The sequence below is a fragment of the Ictidomys tridecemlineatus genome, chromosome 3 (assembly GCF_052094955.1).
Source record: "Ictidomys tridecemlineatus isolate mIctTri1 chromosome 3, mIctTri1.hap1, whole genome shotgun sequence".
NCBI classification, from domain to species: Eukaryota; Metazoa; Chordata; class Mammalia; order Rodentia; family Sciuridae; genus Ictidomys; species Ictidomys tridecemlineatus.
In genome coordinates, this window is record NC_135479.1 from 53,001,962 (window position 1) to 53,015,626 (window position 13,665).

Sequence of the window (13,665 nt, forward strand, 5' to 3'; positions counted from 1 at the left end):
ACTGTTGGGTGCCAGACCCACTGAGTGCTCGGGGAACAGGGAGGATTAAGACCAGGGACCTGAGCCCATGGACCCCCCTAAACGGTGGTGCCATTTCCAGGGATGCAAATGGCTGTGTCCCCAGAGATATAAAGCAGATTATCGAGGTGGGGCCTCTAGCTCACCAAGGAGTGGAAAGAGAGGCCAGAATGTGGAGGGAAGAAGAGCATCCAGACAGGCCTCCCAGGGAGATGAGAGTCATCTTGCAGGATGAGGAGTTACAAAAAGAAGGTGTGAAAGAAGAAGGGAGGAAAGGGGTTTCTGGGCAGACAGCATGAGCAAGGGGTGTGACTTCCAGAACACTTCCAAATCCCTTGGCAGAGAGGGCCTGAAAGGAGAGGCCAAAGCTGCAGATGGAGAGGAAGAGGAGCCCCATAGAGCCAGCCTGTCTTCCCTCCCTCCCTCCTTTCCCAGCCTTGGCTGCTCTACCACTGAGCTATGCCCCCAGTCCTTTTTACTTTTTTTTTGACACAGGGTTGCACTGAGTTACCTTGAATTTGCAATCCTCCTGCCTCAGCCTCCTGAGTAACTGGGATGATAGACATGCACCATCACATCTGGCTCTGGAAATCTTTCTGCCCTTGGAGAATGAGAAATGATGGAAGGGTCCCAAGAGTGGCATGACAGGTCAGAATTCTGTTTTAGAAAGATGACTTAGGCAGAGATGTGGAAAGTGGAGCATGGGAATGGTGTTAGGGAGACCACCTGGAAGGCTACCATATTTGTCCAGCAAAAAAAGAGATGGATGAAGGTCTGGACCTTGGGTAACCAACTGGTTCTGATTTGCCTGGAACTTTCCTGGTTTTAACACTGAAAGTCCCAGGCTCTTTCAATCCTAGACCAATTAGAATTGTCTGTCGAGAAGAAAGACAGAGGGGAAGAGAGAGATTTGGTGTTTGATGGAGAAAACCAGAAGGACATGGGGAAATTGAGGAAGGGGAGGCATCTGGGGGTGTTCCCAGGTTTCTAACACAGGTGATTGGGTACGATAGTATCACTGAACAAGAGTAGGGACACAAAATGTGGATTTTTCATTCCCACTGCTAATAGCATACATAATACTTGCTCAACGATTACTTAATCCTACAACTTCTAGACTGAGGAGGTGATAGTATTATCCTCATTTTACATAATGAGACTGAGGCATGGAGAGACGGAGTAACTTGCTGAAAGTCACATCACTGATAAATGGCAGAGCTAAGAGCTGAACCCAGGCAGGTTAGCTCTAGAGACCTCTTAACTATCTGGTGGTGTTACTGGTTTTGGTTTTACATACCCAGAGTCGGGGTGTTGTGGGACATTCAGTTCACACTAACTTATTTAGGAACTCAGGGGTGAAGGTCAAAGCAGGAGGTACAGACTTGGGAGTCTTTGACAAACTGGCCTAAGTCCTTGTAAGTGGGTTTGATAATCCAGGGAACAAGAGAAAAAGTGGGACATGGAAGATTTAGAGGACAGTAATTATTTAAGGAACTGATTTAGGAAAACGAATTCAGGGAAACAGGCCAAAATATGATGGTCAGATATAAAGAAGAAAAACAAGACAATGGCATCTCGAATTTTATGTATTTAGGATCCTTAAAGACTTGGTGAACGTGATTTTTGTTCCCATGGTGGAATTCATTCAAAATCGACCAATGTAATATACAACGGGGAGAAATATCTATGACAGTGCTAGAAGCGGGCTTCACTGGAAGTACTAACATTTAAGTCTAATTTCTAATATATACATCTTTTTATTTAAAGGTAACCACTGATAGAAAAAGAAGTACATATCACTTCCAGATCATCTGCAGGGAAGGAGGGAAAGAGCAAGTAAAACCTGAGGAATATAACATAAAGAAACAGCAAAGGACATTCAAAAAACCAGAAAGCACAGCATAAGATGGCAGAGTAGGGGCTGGGGCTGGGGCTCAGCGGTAGAGCACTCGCCTCGCATGTGTGAGACCCTGGGTTCGATCCTCAGCACCACATAAAAAATAAATAAGTGAAATAAAGGTATTGTGTCCAACTGCAACTAAAAAAATTAAATATTAAAAACAAGATGGCAGAGTAAACGTCAAATAGCACATAAAGTTACCCATGGATTAAACTTTTACTTGTTGAAAAAACCAAATGTTTCACAACCATGAGAATATACTTAATTCACATCCCTGAGCTACACACTTAAAAACAACCAAGGTGGTACATTTTGTGTTACATTCTTTTTTTATCCTATAAAACAAAAACAAAGCAAAAAAACTTCAGACTGAGTCTGAACAAAACTCAATTGTATGCTATTTACTAGAGGCATATCTAAAATAAAAATAAAAATGTTGGGCTGGAGCTGGGGCTCAGTGGTAGAGTGTTTGCCTAGCATGTGTGAGGCACTGGGTTCGATCCTCAGCACAACATAAAAATAAATCAAATAAAGGTCTTGTGTCCATCAACAACTAAAAAAAAAAAATCTAAAAATATTTTTAAAATAAAGGGATGAGGATTTCTGATTTCAAAATGGCAAAGTACATATTGTCTCACTTTCCCCCTCTTGGAATCCACCTCCAAACAAGGAGGTGCATCATTGATGAGAGCTGAAGACATCTGCAGTTCTGTACCACAACACTGTGGTAGAGAAATGGCAGTGGAAACTTACCATAGAAGAGGAAGGTCAAACACAAGGACCAAGATTCTGGACAGCAAGGGGTATGGGCTGGAGGCTCTCAGCTCTGCAGCTGGTAGGAATGAGGAGAAACTGACAAAATCCTTCAGGTTCTCATTTGCCCTGGATGGCCCAGCCACAAGCCCTCTCCCTATCTGAGAGATCAGAGAAACAGCCAGATACTCGACTTGGGGACTTCACCGATGGAGGAGGATGCAGGGAAGGGCTGTGCTCCAGCAGGTGGAGTATGTGGAAGTCTGCTCACAGCTTGGTGAGATTCCTGGGGCCTTGCCCAACCCTGGTCCAGAGTGACACCCAGCAGCAGTCACCTCCCCAAGGCAGAAGCCTAAAGGATTCTTCTGGAAAAAACAAAGCTATCCTGGGAAAGAAACTGGAGATACTCATGTTTGGGTTTCCCCCATGGAATGGACCATGATCATCTGATTGCCCACCATAAGGTCTACCATTGACTCAGCTTTTTAGAACTTCATCTTGAATTTGAACAGATATTTGGAGACAGCCTTACAGAGAAGAGGGTGGAAAAGGGGGGAGGGAGAAAAGAGAAGAGACGAGAAACAAGAAGCCAACAAAAACAGGATTCAGAGGAAACAGACACCATTCAGGAAGCAGAAGAAAATTTCAAATAAACCATAATTATTATCTTCAGAGAGACAGGACCCTGCATTTGGGCAGCAGAATTACTACTAAAATGAATAACAAAAACAAAGAAGATTTTTTTGAACTTTGAATATTCAATAAATTAATTGGAAGAAAACTCCACCAAAGTCAAAGAAATGACAAATAACAGAGAGAGAAGTTGAGAAAAATCAGAGGATCCATCTAGGAAGCCTAACATTTCCATATTTGTAGTCCCAGAAAGAGCAAAGAAATAAAGGGAAGGGAATTTAAAAAAGTTGTATTAGAGACTATCTCAGAATGGAAATATACAAAATCTCCAGATTGGAAATGTCCATCAAAAGTCCAAAACAATGAAGGATGATAAGATGCCAGAGTCCTTTAGGCAATGAATTATCTAAAGCTTCCAGAGAGAAAAAAACACAAGAACCAGTTTCATGCAGAGACTGGGCATAAGGCATCATATTTTAGAACATCAATATTAGAAAAGATTTAAAAAAAATTCAAATTCAAAGGAATCAAAAATAGAATTCACAAAATCAAAAACATGGTGAGAAGGTCAACAAATCCCTCTTTGGTTTTGAACAGAGGAAGTGGAAAAATAATTTTAACTTATAGATTATGGTAATATAATGTGTTTTCTTTCACAAACACCATACTTTGTGTTCCATAGATAGACAGCACATCTATGTTTTGTTGTCAAAGGATATTTAAAGATTCATCATGTTCCAGGCAATGAAGAAAATGTCAATAAATTTCAAAGAAGTCAAAGTATGTCATTCAGATAGATGCTTTGGCTGCCCAGAGGTTTTGCTAACCTCAGGAATCAGGGGCTCGGGCCTCATCAGCCATGGTGGATGGGAGACAAGGCTTTGGGCCCACATGAAGCAGGGATTTGATACAGATTCCCTTCAAGGATTCTTGAAAGAGACACTCTCACTGAAAGACTGAATTAGGAAAAGGCCCTTCAGCAGAAACAGGAGGGCTTTCCCCCATGGAAGGCTGTCAGCTTTGGCTTGTGCTGTCAGTGAGGAAGAAGTTTTGCCTGAAAATTCTTAGCTCCGAGGCTGTTGATGTGGATTTGGGGGTATACATTTACTCTATCTGCATGGTCTAGAAGTTTCTGAGCCAGAAAGTGTTGGAAGCCATGTATAAATCATGGGTTTGTTTGAGCCAACATAAGGCAGGAAGGCTACTTTTCTGGGAACTGCTGGGTGGAATTCCCTGGTTTGAGAGAGCCCAGATCACAATGGTGCCCTGCCTTAGCTCACAGCCCAAGGTTCAAATGCAGCCACCGGAGATGGGTGTAACCAGCCAAGCCCCAAAAACCTGTTTCCCCGACTCTTCTGTTTCCCTCAAGAAGCATGCCACACTAAAACCTTTTGATATATATATATTTCCCCTTAAATAAAGGATTGAGGCCTTTTTCAGCTGGTCAGTTCCAGTTCCTATCAGGGCTGGGAGACCCATCAGGTGCCCTTTCCTTTAAAATCTAAATTCTATCTTTGTCTTTTATTCCTTACTGATTATTTTCAGGTTTTTTTATTTTCTCAGCCAGTTCACACCTCCAAGCAGGAAAGAAACTCTGTGGTCTTTAGCCAATAATATCACCGGGGCACTTAGCAAGAGCAAAGACAGAATTTTTTAGGGGGACAGTTTTCCCACCCAGGTTTGCTACAGATAAATCCCCAACAAATATGACACATAACTTAGGAAACAAACAAGGGATTGAACTACCATGGGATCAGTGAACCCAGTCACCAGAAGGATTCATCTCCCAGTAATTACAGAATGTAATTGTACAACTCAGACTATAATGTTTAAAATGAGTAAAGAAATAAAGAGTATTTCTTTACAAGAAAGGAACATGCATGTGGTTTTCATCAATTCTACACCCCTCCCCCCAATATTTTAACATTTCTAAAATTAGGAAATATTTTTGCAATCAGTGTGATAAGAAAGCCTTATTCCTAGTTCAGGAAACATTGTTTCTTTCTTAGTAGTGTACACAATTATGGTATGTCAGACGTAGGTCATGGATAATCATGTCAGAAGCAAACATGATTGAAGGAAATTGGAAAATTTTGCTACATCAAAACATAAAGCTATTTTAGGTAAAACAGAAAAATTAAACAACAAACTTGGAAAAGCATTTCCAAAATATAGGGCAAATAAAGGGTTAACATCCTCATAAAACAGAGAGAGCCGTATTAATACAGGAAATATGAATTACCAATAAATATAAGAGAACTTTCAGTCAGTAATTGGGAAAGACATGTCAATTAAAAATAAATTGACAATCAGATTTGCAAAAATGAAACAAATCAATTTATATATTGACTGTGCTGTGAGGCTGGCATTCACATACAACCATGAGTGGAACTTGGAGAGCAATTTGGCAAAATACATGAAAGTTTCTAACATATGGATGTGTTTCAACTGGAAGATTTCACTTCTAGACATTTTTAAAAAGACATAGACATGATGTTTAGCACGTATTTAACCCTAAGGAGGTTCCTCACAATATGCCCAGGATAATGAAAAATGAGCACTTCCAGAAATAGCCTATAAACATAATTTCCATAATTATTCAGGCATATATAACCACCCTATGATAAATTTTGAATGGAATATATTGAAGGACACAAAACATATTTAAGGACATAAAGAAGGTGCCATCAGGATACATACACAGGGCTTTAGTATATTTTTGAATAAAAACATCATTACAGACCATTATGTACTGCAGTTATCAAATTATGTAAAAATAGAAGAAAAGGCTAGGGGTTTACACCTGAAAATGTCATCCTACACCAGGTAATGGGACTACTAGTGAACTTACTTCTTTGTGTCCTTTTGTATTTCCCCAAATAAATAATGAAACTTTTGTTTGTGGGTCCAGACCTTATCTTGAAAAATGTTCAAGAAACAGAAGGACTGAAAAGTGAACCACTGGTTTGGATAACAGGGAGGTGACTTTGCCACAGTCAAAGCAGATGGTTGTGGGCAGAAAAGTCTGGAAAGGGACGGGAAGCTTCTAGAGGCATCTTTCAAAAGGCTTGACTGAGAAGGGAAGAAAGGTGATACAGCAGGTCCCTGGAGAGGTAGTAGGGTCCCAGCAGAGTTGCTTTGGGGTTTTAGGATTAAAAAAAAAAAAAAGGCCTGAACGTCTTTACTGGATGTGAAGAAGGAGCAAGAGAAAGAGGAAGAAAGATTTCAAAACAAGAGAAAAAAGAACTGCACACTGGTAGAGGGACTTGAGAGGACAGGAAAGGGTCTGGGTGAGCTGGGAGGTCGTGAATTTGCCAGGGCTTAGCCAACACGGAGGCAGGATTTATTTCAGAAGTTCTCAGCCACAGGGGCATACGGACTGCATAGGCAGCTTGATCTAAAGCTAGTGTCTGCTGGGAGCTGAGGGTGTCAACTTGACCTTGGAGCATGCTGATTACACCTGGACCTAATGAGGGGGCTCCAGGGTCAGGCTGAATAGAGAGTGAAGTTCAGGGAGGCCATCAGATAGGGAGAAAATGGATGGGTCCCATGTCTCCATCAGTATCAATCAAGGCCAGGTAAAGGGGCAAGGGGTGGCTGTAGGGGTGACACTGTTCAAAGAGCTGGTTTGAAGTGGTCAAAGGCTGCGCTGGGTTGTTGAGGAGTCTGCTGTATAGTGCCTGGGGTGACGACTGGATGGGGGTGCACTGTGTGGCTGTCTGGGGAAGTCTTAGGAAAGGCATTGCCTTAAATTTTCAAGTGCCTTCTTTGTACCAGATGGTGCTCAGTATTTCAGATCAATGGGAGAATGGATTCTCTCCCGCATGAGGCTCCACTTCAGCAGCAAAGGTAACAAGCCAGTTCCCCCTTTTCTGGATGCGCTCTCCTCGGGGATCCCAGCCACCTACCCCATTCCCATCTGGTTGTCTCCCTGTCCCATTCCTCCCTGTACTTACAGAGAAGGACCTTCCTGCCAGGTTGGAGGACTTGACCACCTCGGTTACACTGACATTCAGACATGTGTGGTCCATAACTGGAGCAGCAGTTGGGGGGCAGTGGGGGAACCCTGAAACTGAATGAGATGGGATGCTATGAAGGAGTGTCCAGGGAAACAGGGGAGTTGGAGATTCTGGTCCCTGAGAAGACAACCATAAGCCCACCCTCCTCCCTTCTTCTCTATTTAGCCCCCTCCCACACCCTGCTTGTCTAACACTTCTTTATCATCCACGCCTTCCTTATCATCCATCTTTCTTCTCTGGAAAATCAACAAAGGTTCTGGAAGTTTCAGACCCAGCAACCATATTGTGGACCCAAATCCCTACCCGCCAACCTTTCTTCGTCTCTTCTTGCACCCATTTTTTTTCCCCCAAAGGAAGAAAGTTCTGTTGAACTTCTGTGCAACTATTGGGCTTGTTAAGAATTCAGAGAACACCTGGCCCAGGTGACAGGTAGGTCGAGGTGTCTAGGAGGGTCTTGGTCCAAAGAATTGAGAGAGTTTCTTCAACTTTCTCAATAGGGTATCATATGTCAAAAATCATAATTATGTGGCTGCTGCCAGGTTTAACCGCTCCCTGCCAACTACAGAGGGTTTTAAGATGTTTGTGCTTCCAAAGGAAGTTTGGGCATCTCCACACCAGTCCTGGGAGGAGACTTGTGAAAGTATACAGATAACCATGAGGGCTAACATTTATAGTTTGCGATATGCACACAAATTAGTGTCTATTAACTCTATCAAAATCTCTTAGAAATGAAGAGGTTGCAGGTGGTTTGACTAGGGTCACACGGATGACCTTATTGGTAATTGAATAGGAGAGAAAAGATCAAACTTAGCTTCTTCAGTAGCATTTCAGCCTGAAATATTTGTTTTCATTCTATGTTTTTTATGGAATATTCCAAAACTTTTTTTTTTTTGTACCAGGACTCTGTCTCTAAATTTTCAATAACTTTGCTGTCATCCTATAGCGACCCTTTTCTGTCTGCTATACATTGTGTTCTTAGAAAAGCATCACAGATTCTCAACTCTTTTGGTATCTGGTGCAAAGAAGAAACTCTAGAAATATTATCCGTTTCTGATAAAATCGCTTCTAGGCAAGTGGAATTTGCAGATGACGTGTGAAACTTTCTCACAGCCTACATTCTGTATGTGTACAAAACCTGTACACAACCACTGAGCCACATCCCCTACACTTTTTTATTTATTTATTTTTTTATCTTGAGACAGGGTCTTGCTAAGTTGCTTAGATCCTCACTAAGTTGCTGAAGCTGGCCTTGAACTTGCGATCCTCCTGCTTCAGCCTCCAGAGCTGCTGGGATTACAGGCGTGCACCACTGCGCCCAGCGTCATTCATTCATTTTTAAAACAAATGTTAGTGTGTAAAGGAGCACTTCATTTATTCAGCAAATGTTCACTGAATATCTACTATGAACCTGGACATGGGGTGGGGCACAGGGAATAGAGTGGGGAACAAAATATCTTTCTATGGGAGTGAATTTTCTTGTTTGCTCAGAAGTGATCTTCTAGAAGCATCTGTGGGTCACATCCCTGAAGTGAGTTATGGCCACCTTAGGGGGGTAGTGTGGAGCAGTGGTAAGGAATGTAGTGTGAAGGTGCCTGACTCTTCCTCAGAGGTCACCGAGGGTAAGTTATTTTCTTTGTTTTAGTTTCCTCTCTAGTAAAAAGTTAGTAATACTAGTAATACCTATCTCATGGGGTTAACATGCTTAAAGGAGTTCATGGGTCAAACATAACATACTTCCCCACTTTTATACATGTGTGGAATGGTTGGTAAGTCATGCTACTGTCCTTTCCATTATTCCAGGATACCAGGGATCTCACAGTGAGAGCTAATATTTATAATTTATATGCACATACATTGGTATCTTTTATTATCTCCATTTTTTTTTTTTTGCAGCAGTGTTCCAAAATTTCCACACTCCTGTAATCCCAGTGCTCGGGAGGCTGAAGCAGGACGATGACAAGTTCAAAAACCAACCTCAACAACTTAGTGAGGCCCTAAGAAGTTTAGCGAGACCCTGCTTCAAAAAAAAAATAAAAAAGGCTGGGGATGTGGCTCAGGGGTTAAGCACCCTTGTGTTCAATCCCTGGTCAAAAACAAAAACAAAAAAATTCCCAAATGCCTAAACAACACAACCCATTCTGCAGGCAGGTCCACTTCAAAGGTGGGAGGTCACCAGCAATCCTTCCTTGAGTCCCTCCGGATGCAGAGGTGCAGCCTCCAGGTCTGTGCCGGAGACTGGGGTACTTGACAGGAAGTCACCTGAGGTCAGGGACCATGCTTCAAACAGCACAGCATGGGGCTCAGCTCACCCCAGCCTGGGTTCTGTGATGGTGGGGATGATGTGGGGTCTCCCTCCCCTGGCTCCCCCTGGCTCCCCCTGGCTCCTAGTGCTTGGTTCGCTCCTCCCACCTTTCTTCTCTCCCCACCTTTCCTCTTCTGATCCCTTTTCTTTCTTTGCTCCTCACCTTCCGTTTCACTGGCTGGAATGGCCTTCAGGACCAGCCCAGTGGCCCTCAGGTTAACGGTGACCTCTTGGGGCCGGTGGCTGAGCAGAGCCTGGGGAGAGGGGATTGAGCAACAGATGGGGGCTCTCCAGGTGTGCCCACCCCATGCATCCTCACATGCACAGTCTCACCTCCCCTGGGCTTCCCACACCTGCCCTAAGCCTCTTGTCCATGTCACCGATTCCCAGAAGGGGCCAGCAGAGAGAAAGGCTTAGTGTGTTACTAGCCCCAGCAAGCACAGGCAGCCTCCCAGTCCCAAAGGAATAAGAGCCCAGTGCCATCAGTGCAAGCACGTGGTCAACGGGGGGAGGAAGAGATTTTTGAGCCAGGGGACAGCGCTCTTGTTTCTTGGATCTCATCATCTCCTGTATTATAAGGTGAACCTTGACCCACCAGGACCTGCAAAACCCTCTGAAGATGTAGAAACTGGTGGCACCTTCCGGAAAGGGGAAGAAGTCTCCTTTGGCTCCATCTGCTTCTCTGTCCCCCACCCCATGTCCCTGAGGCCAGTTCCATCAGGTGTCCCTCCTGGCCGTGTCCACACACACTGACCTTCTGGTAGCACATGGAGAGCTCTGCACCTGGGCCCTCAGCCACACCTCTCCTCCGGGGTGAAAAGCCCTCTGAGGGAAAATGAGCAGAGGCAGGAGATGTGAGATCCCAGCCTCCACCCTGACTTTGCCCCTGGCTGAGGCTGTCGCTGAGCTGCTGGACTGACCAGGTAGCTCTCCCTGGACAGAAGGGCAGCACATGGCGGGTGGGTTCCATGCTGCTTTTCGGTTTGGGGGATCTTGTAGGGAGGGGAGGGCAGACCTGGCATTCAGCAGAGGTGTGGGGTACAGCAAGGTTGGATGAAGTGGTGCCACCGGCTGAGAGGTGGGAGGAAAAGTGTGCGGGATTCATTTTCCCTCTGGGAAAAGGGAGGTAGATGCTCACCTCTGGGGATCTTGGAGTCTTGAATTTTCACCTTTAGCTCAGTGAGGAAAATGTCCTCTGTAGGGTCCTGGCTCAGGTCACTAAACATCTGAAGAGAGGAAGGGAAGGGAGAGGGGATAGGAGGGAGGGAAGAAAGAAAGGAGATACGGGGAAGGCTGCTTCTGACTCCACAGCCTGAGGATGCCCAGAGAGGGGGAAGGTGTCCCCCACCCTACCTGCCCAATGCTAGATTCTGAGCTGCATGAAATGAATACCTAGGTTTGAATCTATCCCTATCTACAGCAACATGACATATAGCCATGTGTCACGTAACCATATTTTGGTCATCAATAGGATACATATCAGCAGTGGTCCCACAGGATTACAATGGAGCTCAAAAATCCCCATCACCTAGAGAGGCAAGTGCATGGGACAGCATCTTATTCACATGCTGGTGGCAATGCTGGCAGAAAAAAACCCTGTGCTGCCAGTCATATAAAGGCATCACACATACAATTATGCGTATAGTATTTGAAGATGATTATACATGATTATGCTACTAGGTTGTATATTACACTGTTTTTATTGCTATTTTAGAGTGTATTCCCTCTACATATAAATAAGAAACAGCTCCCTGTAAATCAGCGTGCCCTGATATGCCAGCAGACACTTTATACATCTCATATTTACCAAGTTTCTTAAGTGCACATCAAGATGCCACGTAGACTGGTGTAAATTCATACATTCTAGAATGTTTTCAAAGTGGCAAAATCATCCAATGGCAAAGTTCTCGAATCATGTCTCTGTTGTTAAGGAGCACATGAATCTTTATAAATATTGGAAGAAACTATGGCTAAACACCCAAACTACCTAGTAACCACTACGGTCTAAAGGGGCAGGGAGGGTGGGAGACAAAATTCACATTGAGGACCAGGGATGGCTGGGGGAAAAGGAAAGGTGTCTGGACAACATGAAAGAGTGACCAAGGATTTTTTGAGGACAGGAATGTGGAGAGGAGAAATGAAGCCTCTTAAAGCCGGGAGGGAGGCCATGGTGTGTCCCCTTGACCATTAGCAACTTCATGGATGCTGATGTCATTAGCCAATATGCAAGCCATGCTACATGACCATGATGGGTCAAGACAAAACCAGATCACTCCACAAACATATCCAAATATAGACACAAACAGGGACATTGTGCAGCCACCCCCCTGCCCCCCATGCCAACAATACAATTCTTTAGCTGACTTCTTAGCTTCTCTGGTAAAAATTACTGAGAAGCCCAGTCACTCACTGACTTACTCCCATTTCTTGCCAGCATCCAATTCAAGAAAAAAGAGTCTTGCTTTCGGGAACCCTCCCCCAAATCCTGGAACAGGAGCCCAAATTCAAGAGTTAGGTTCCTCCTAGCAGCCTGTTGTGATGCCCCATGGCACCCCCTGGTGGGCATTCTCCCTCATTGCAACAAGTCAGCAAACAGCTGCCAGAACTCTCCAGACCCAGGGCTGAAGGGCACTGAGAGATGCCAAACCTTTAGTTTTAAGGTATTTGTGTTGACAAGATGTTTATTTCCTTTGCCATTGTGAGATGATTGTGTTTTGGTGTTTTATTTTGCTTTTTGGAATTCCAGGAAAATTTGACCTAAATCCTGCATTTAGGTCAAAATCAGGGAGGCAGTAAGTAAAAGATCCACTTCTGGAAGCCGACTGAAGAATAAAAATTCAGTAAGACAGGAAGCTGGAAGTGGAGATGGATGTGAGGTATCAGTTAGCAGGTGCCTGCAGAAATGTCAGGGCATGCAACCTTCTCTAGAATGTGAAATGGGGAGTCAGGCAAATATCAATTAGGTTTTCAGAAGCAGGGTGACCCCAACTGCATTCTGGGATGACATATCTATAAGGAAGACTATATCACAGTGGTTTGCTGGGGGACTGTGGGTAGATTGGATCTTTGGATACAGGAGCACAAAAGCATGAAGGAACAAGGGACAGAAACCCTGGAGGGTTCAAGAATACCTTTCATTGGGAAACCCTTTTGTAGTGGACCCTCTGGTGGGCACTTGACACACAGGATCTCATTTAATCCTTATGGCCATCCAGGGAAGTAGGTCTTTGGCCTTATTGGAGGGGTCTGAAAACTCAGGCTCTGAGTTGTTAAACTTGCCCAGGGTCTCAAGTAGCAAAGCAGGGATCCTAATCCAAGTTCTTCACACTGTCTTGGCATCTTTTGTATGTCCACCACCTTGCCCTCATCTTTGCCATCTGTTTACTATATTTTTCTACTCAGTTGAATTCTCACCGGAACATTATGATAGGTGAAGATTATATTCCCATTTTAAATATGGGGAAAATTAATTTTGGAGAGGGAGTGATGCCCATGATCTCAAAGCCATCAAGTGGAGGAACCAGAGGGCACAGCTACGAATGTTTTACCGGCATACAGTGCCTCTAGTTGAACACTCATCCCACCAGTGGATCCCTCAGGACCGCCCAGCGACACCTTCTCGCATTTACTTGAGTGCGCATGCGCGAATACACGTCCATCGACACATGGATGCATGCATTGCAGGAGATTCAAGGATGAATGGAATACAATTATTTATTTCAAGGGATGCCTCTTTTGGGTGAGGATCGACATATTCTGCAAGAATATTAGAGATCAGTAGATAATATGCTAGAGTCACACCCAGAACATTATAGTTACATGGAGAAGCAGTACCCAATCCAGCTGGGGTGAGAGTAAGGTAGGTCAGAGAAGTTTTATATAGGATGGAAGAGTCATGGGGAGTGAAGGAGGGAATGTGAGGTGGGGGAGAGATGGCATTCCAGACCTAGGGAACGTGTGGATTCACTCAGAGGTAAGCCAGGTGCAGTGGCACATGCCTGTAATCTCAGCAGTTCAGGAGGATCATGAGTCCAAATCCA

General features: G+C 44.1%; 1 protein-coding gene across 1 annotated transcript in view; it reads right to left on the minus strand.

The window, feature by feature from the left end:
- The window catches only part of Pik3r6 (phosphoinositide-3-kinase regulatory subunit 6), a 58,384-nt gene that overhangs the window by 4,087 nt on the left and 40,632 nt on the right, over positions 1-13,665 (minus strand). The window contains exons 16-19 of the mRNA XM_078042874.1: positions 10,764-10,851; positions 10,380-10,450; positions 9,789-9,879; positions 7,261-7,376 (exon numbers count right to left, since the gene is read on the minus strand). Coding sequence (XP_077899000.1) covers positions 7,261-7,376; positions 9,789-9,879; positions 10,380-10,450; positions 10,764-10,851 — 366 coding nt within the window. The remainder of the gene's footprint in view (positions 1-7,260; positions 7,377-9,788; positions 9,880-10,379; positions 10,451-10,763; positions 10,852-13,665) is intronic.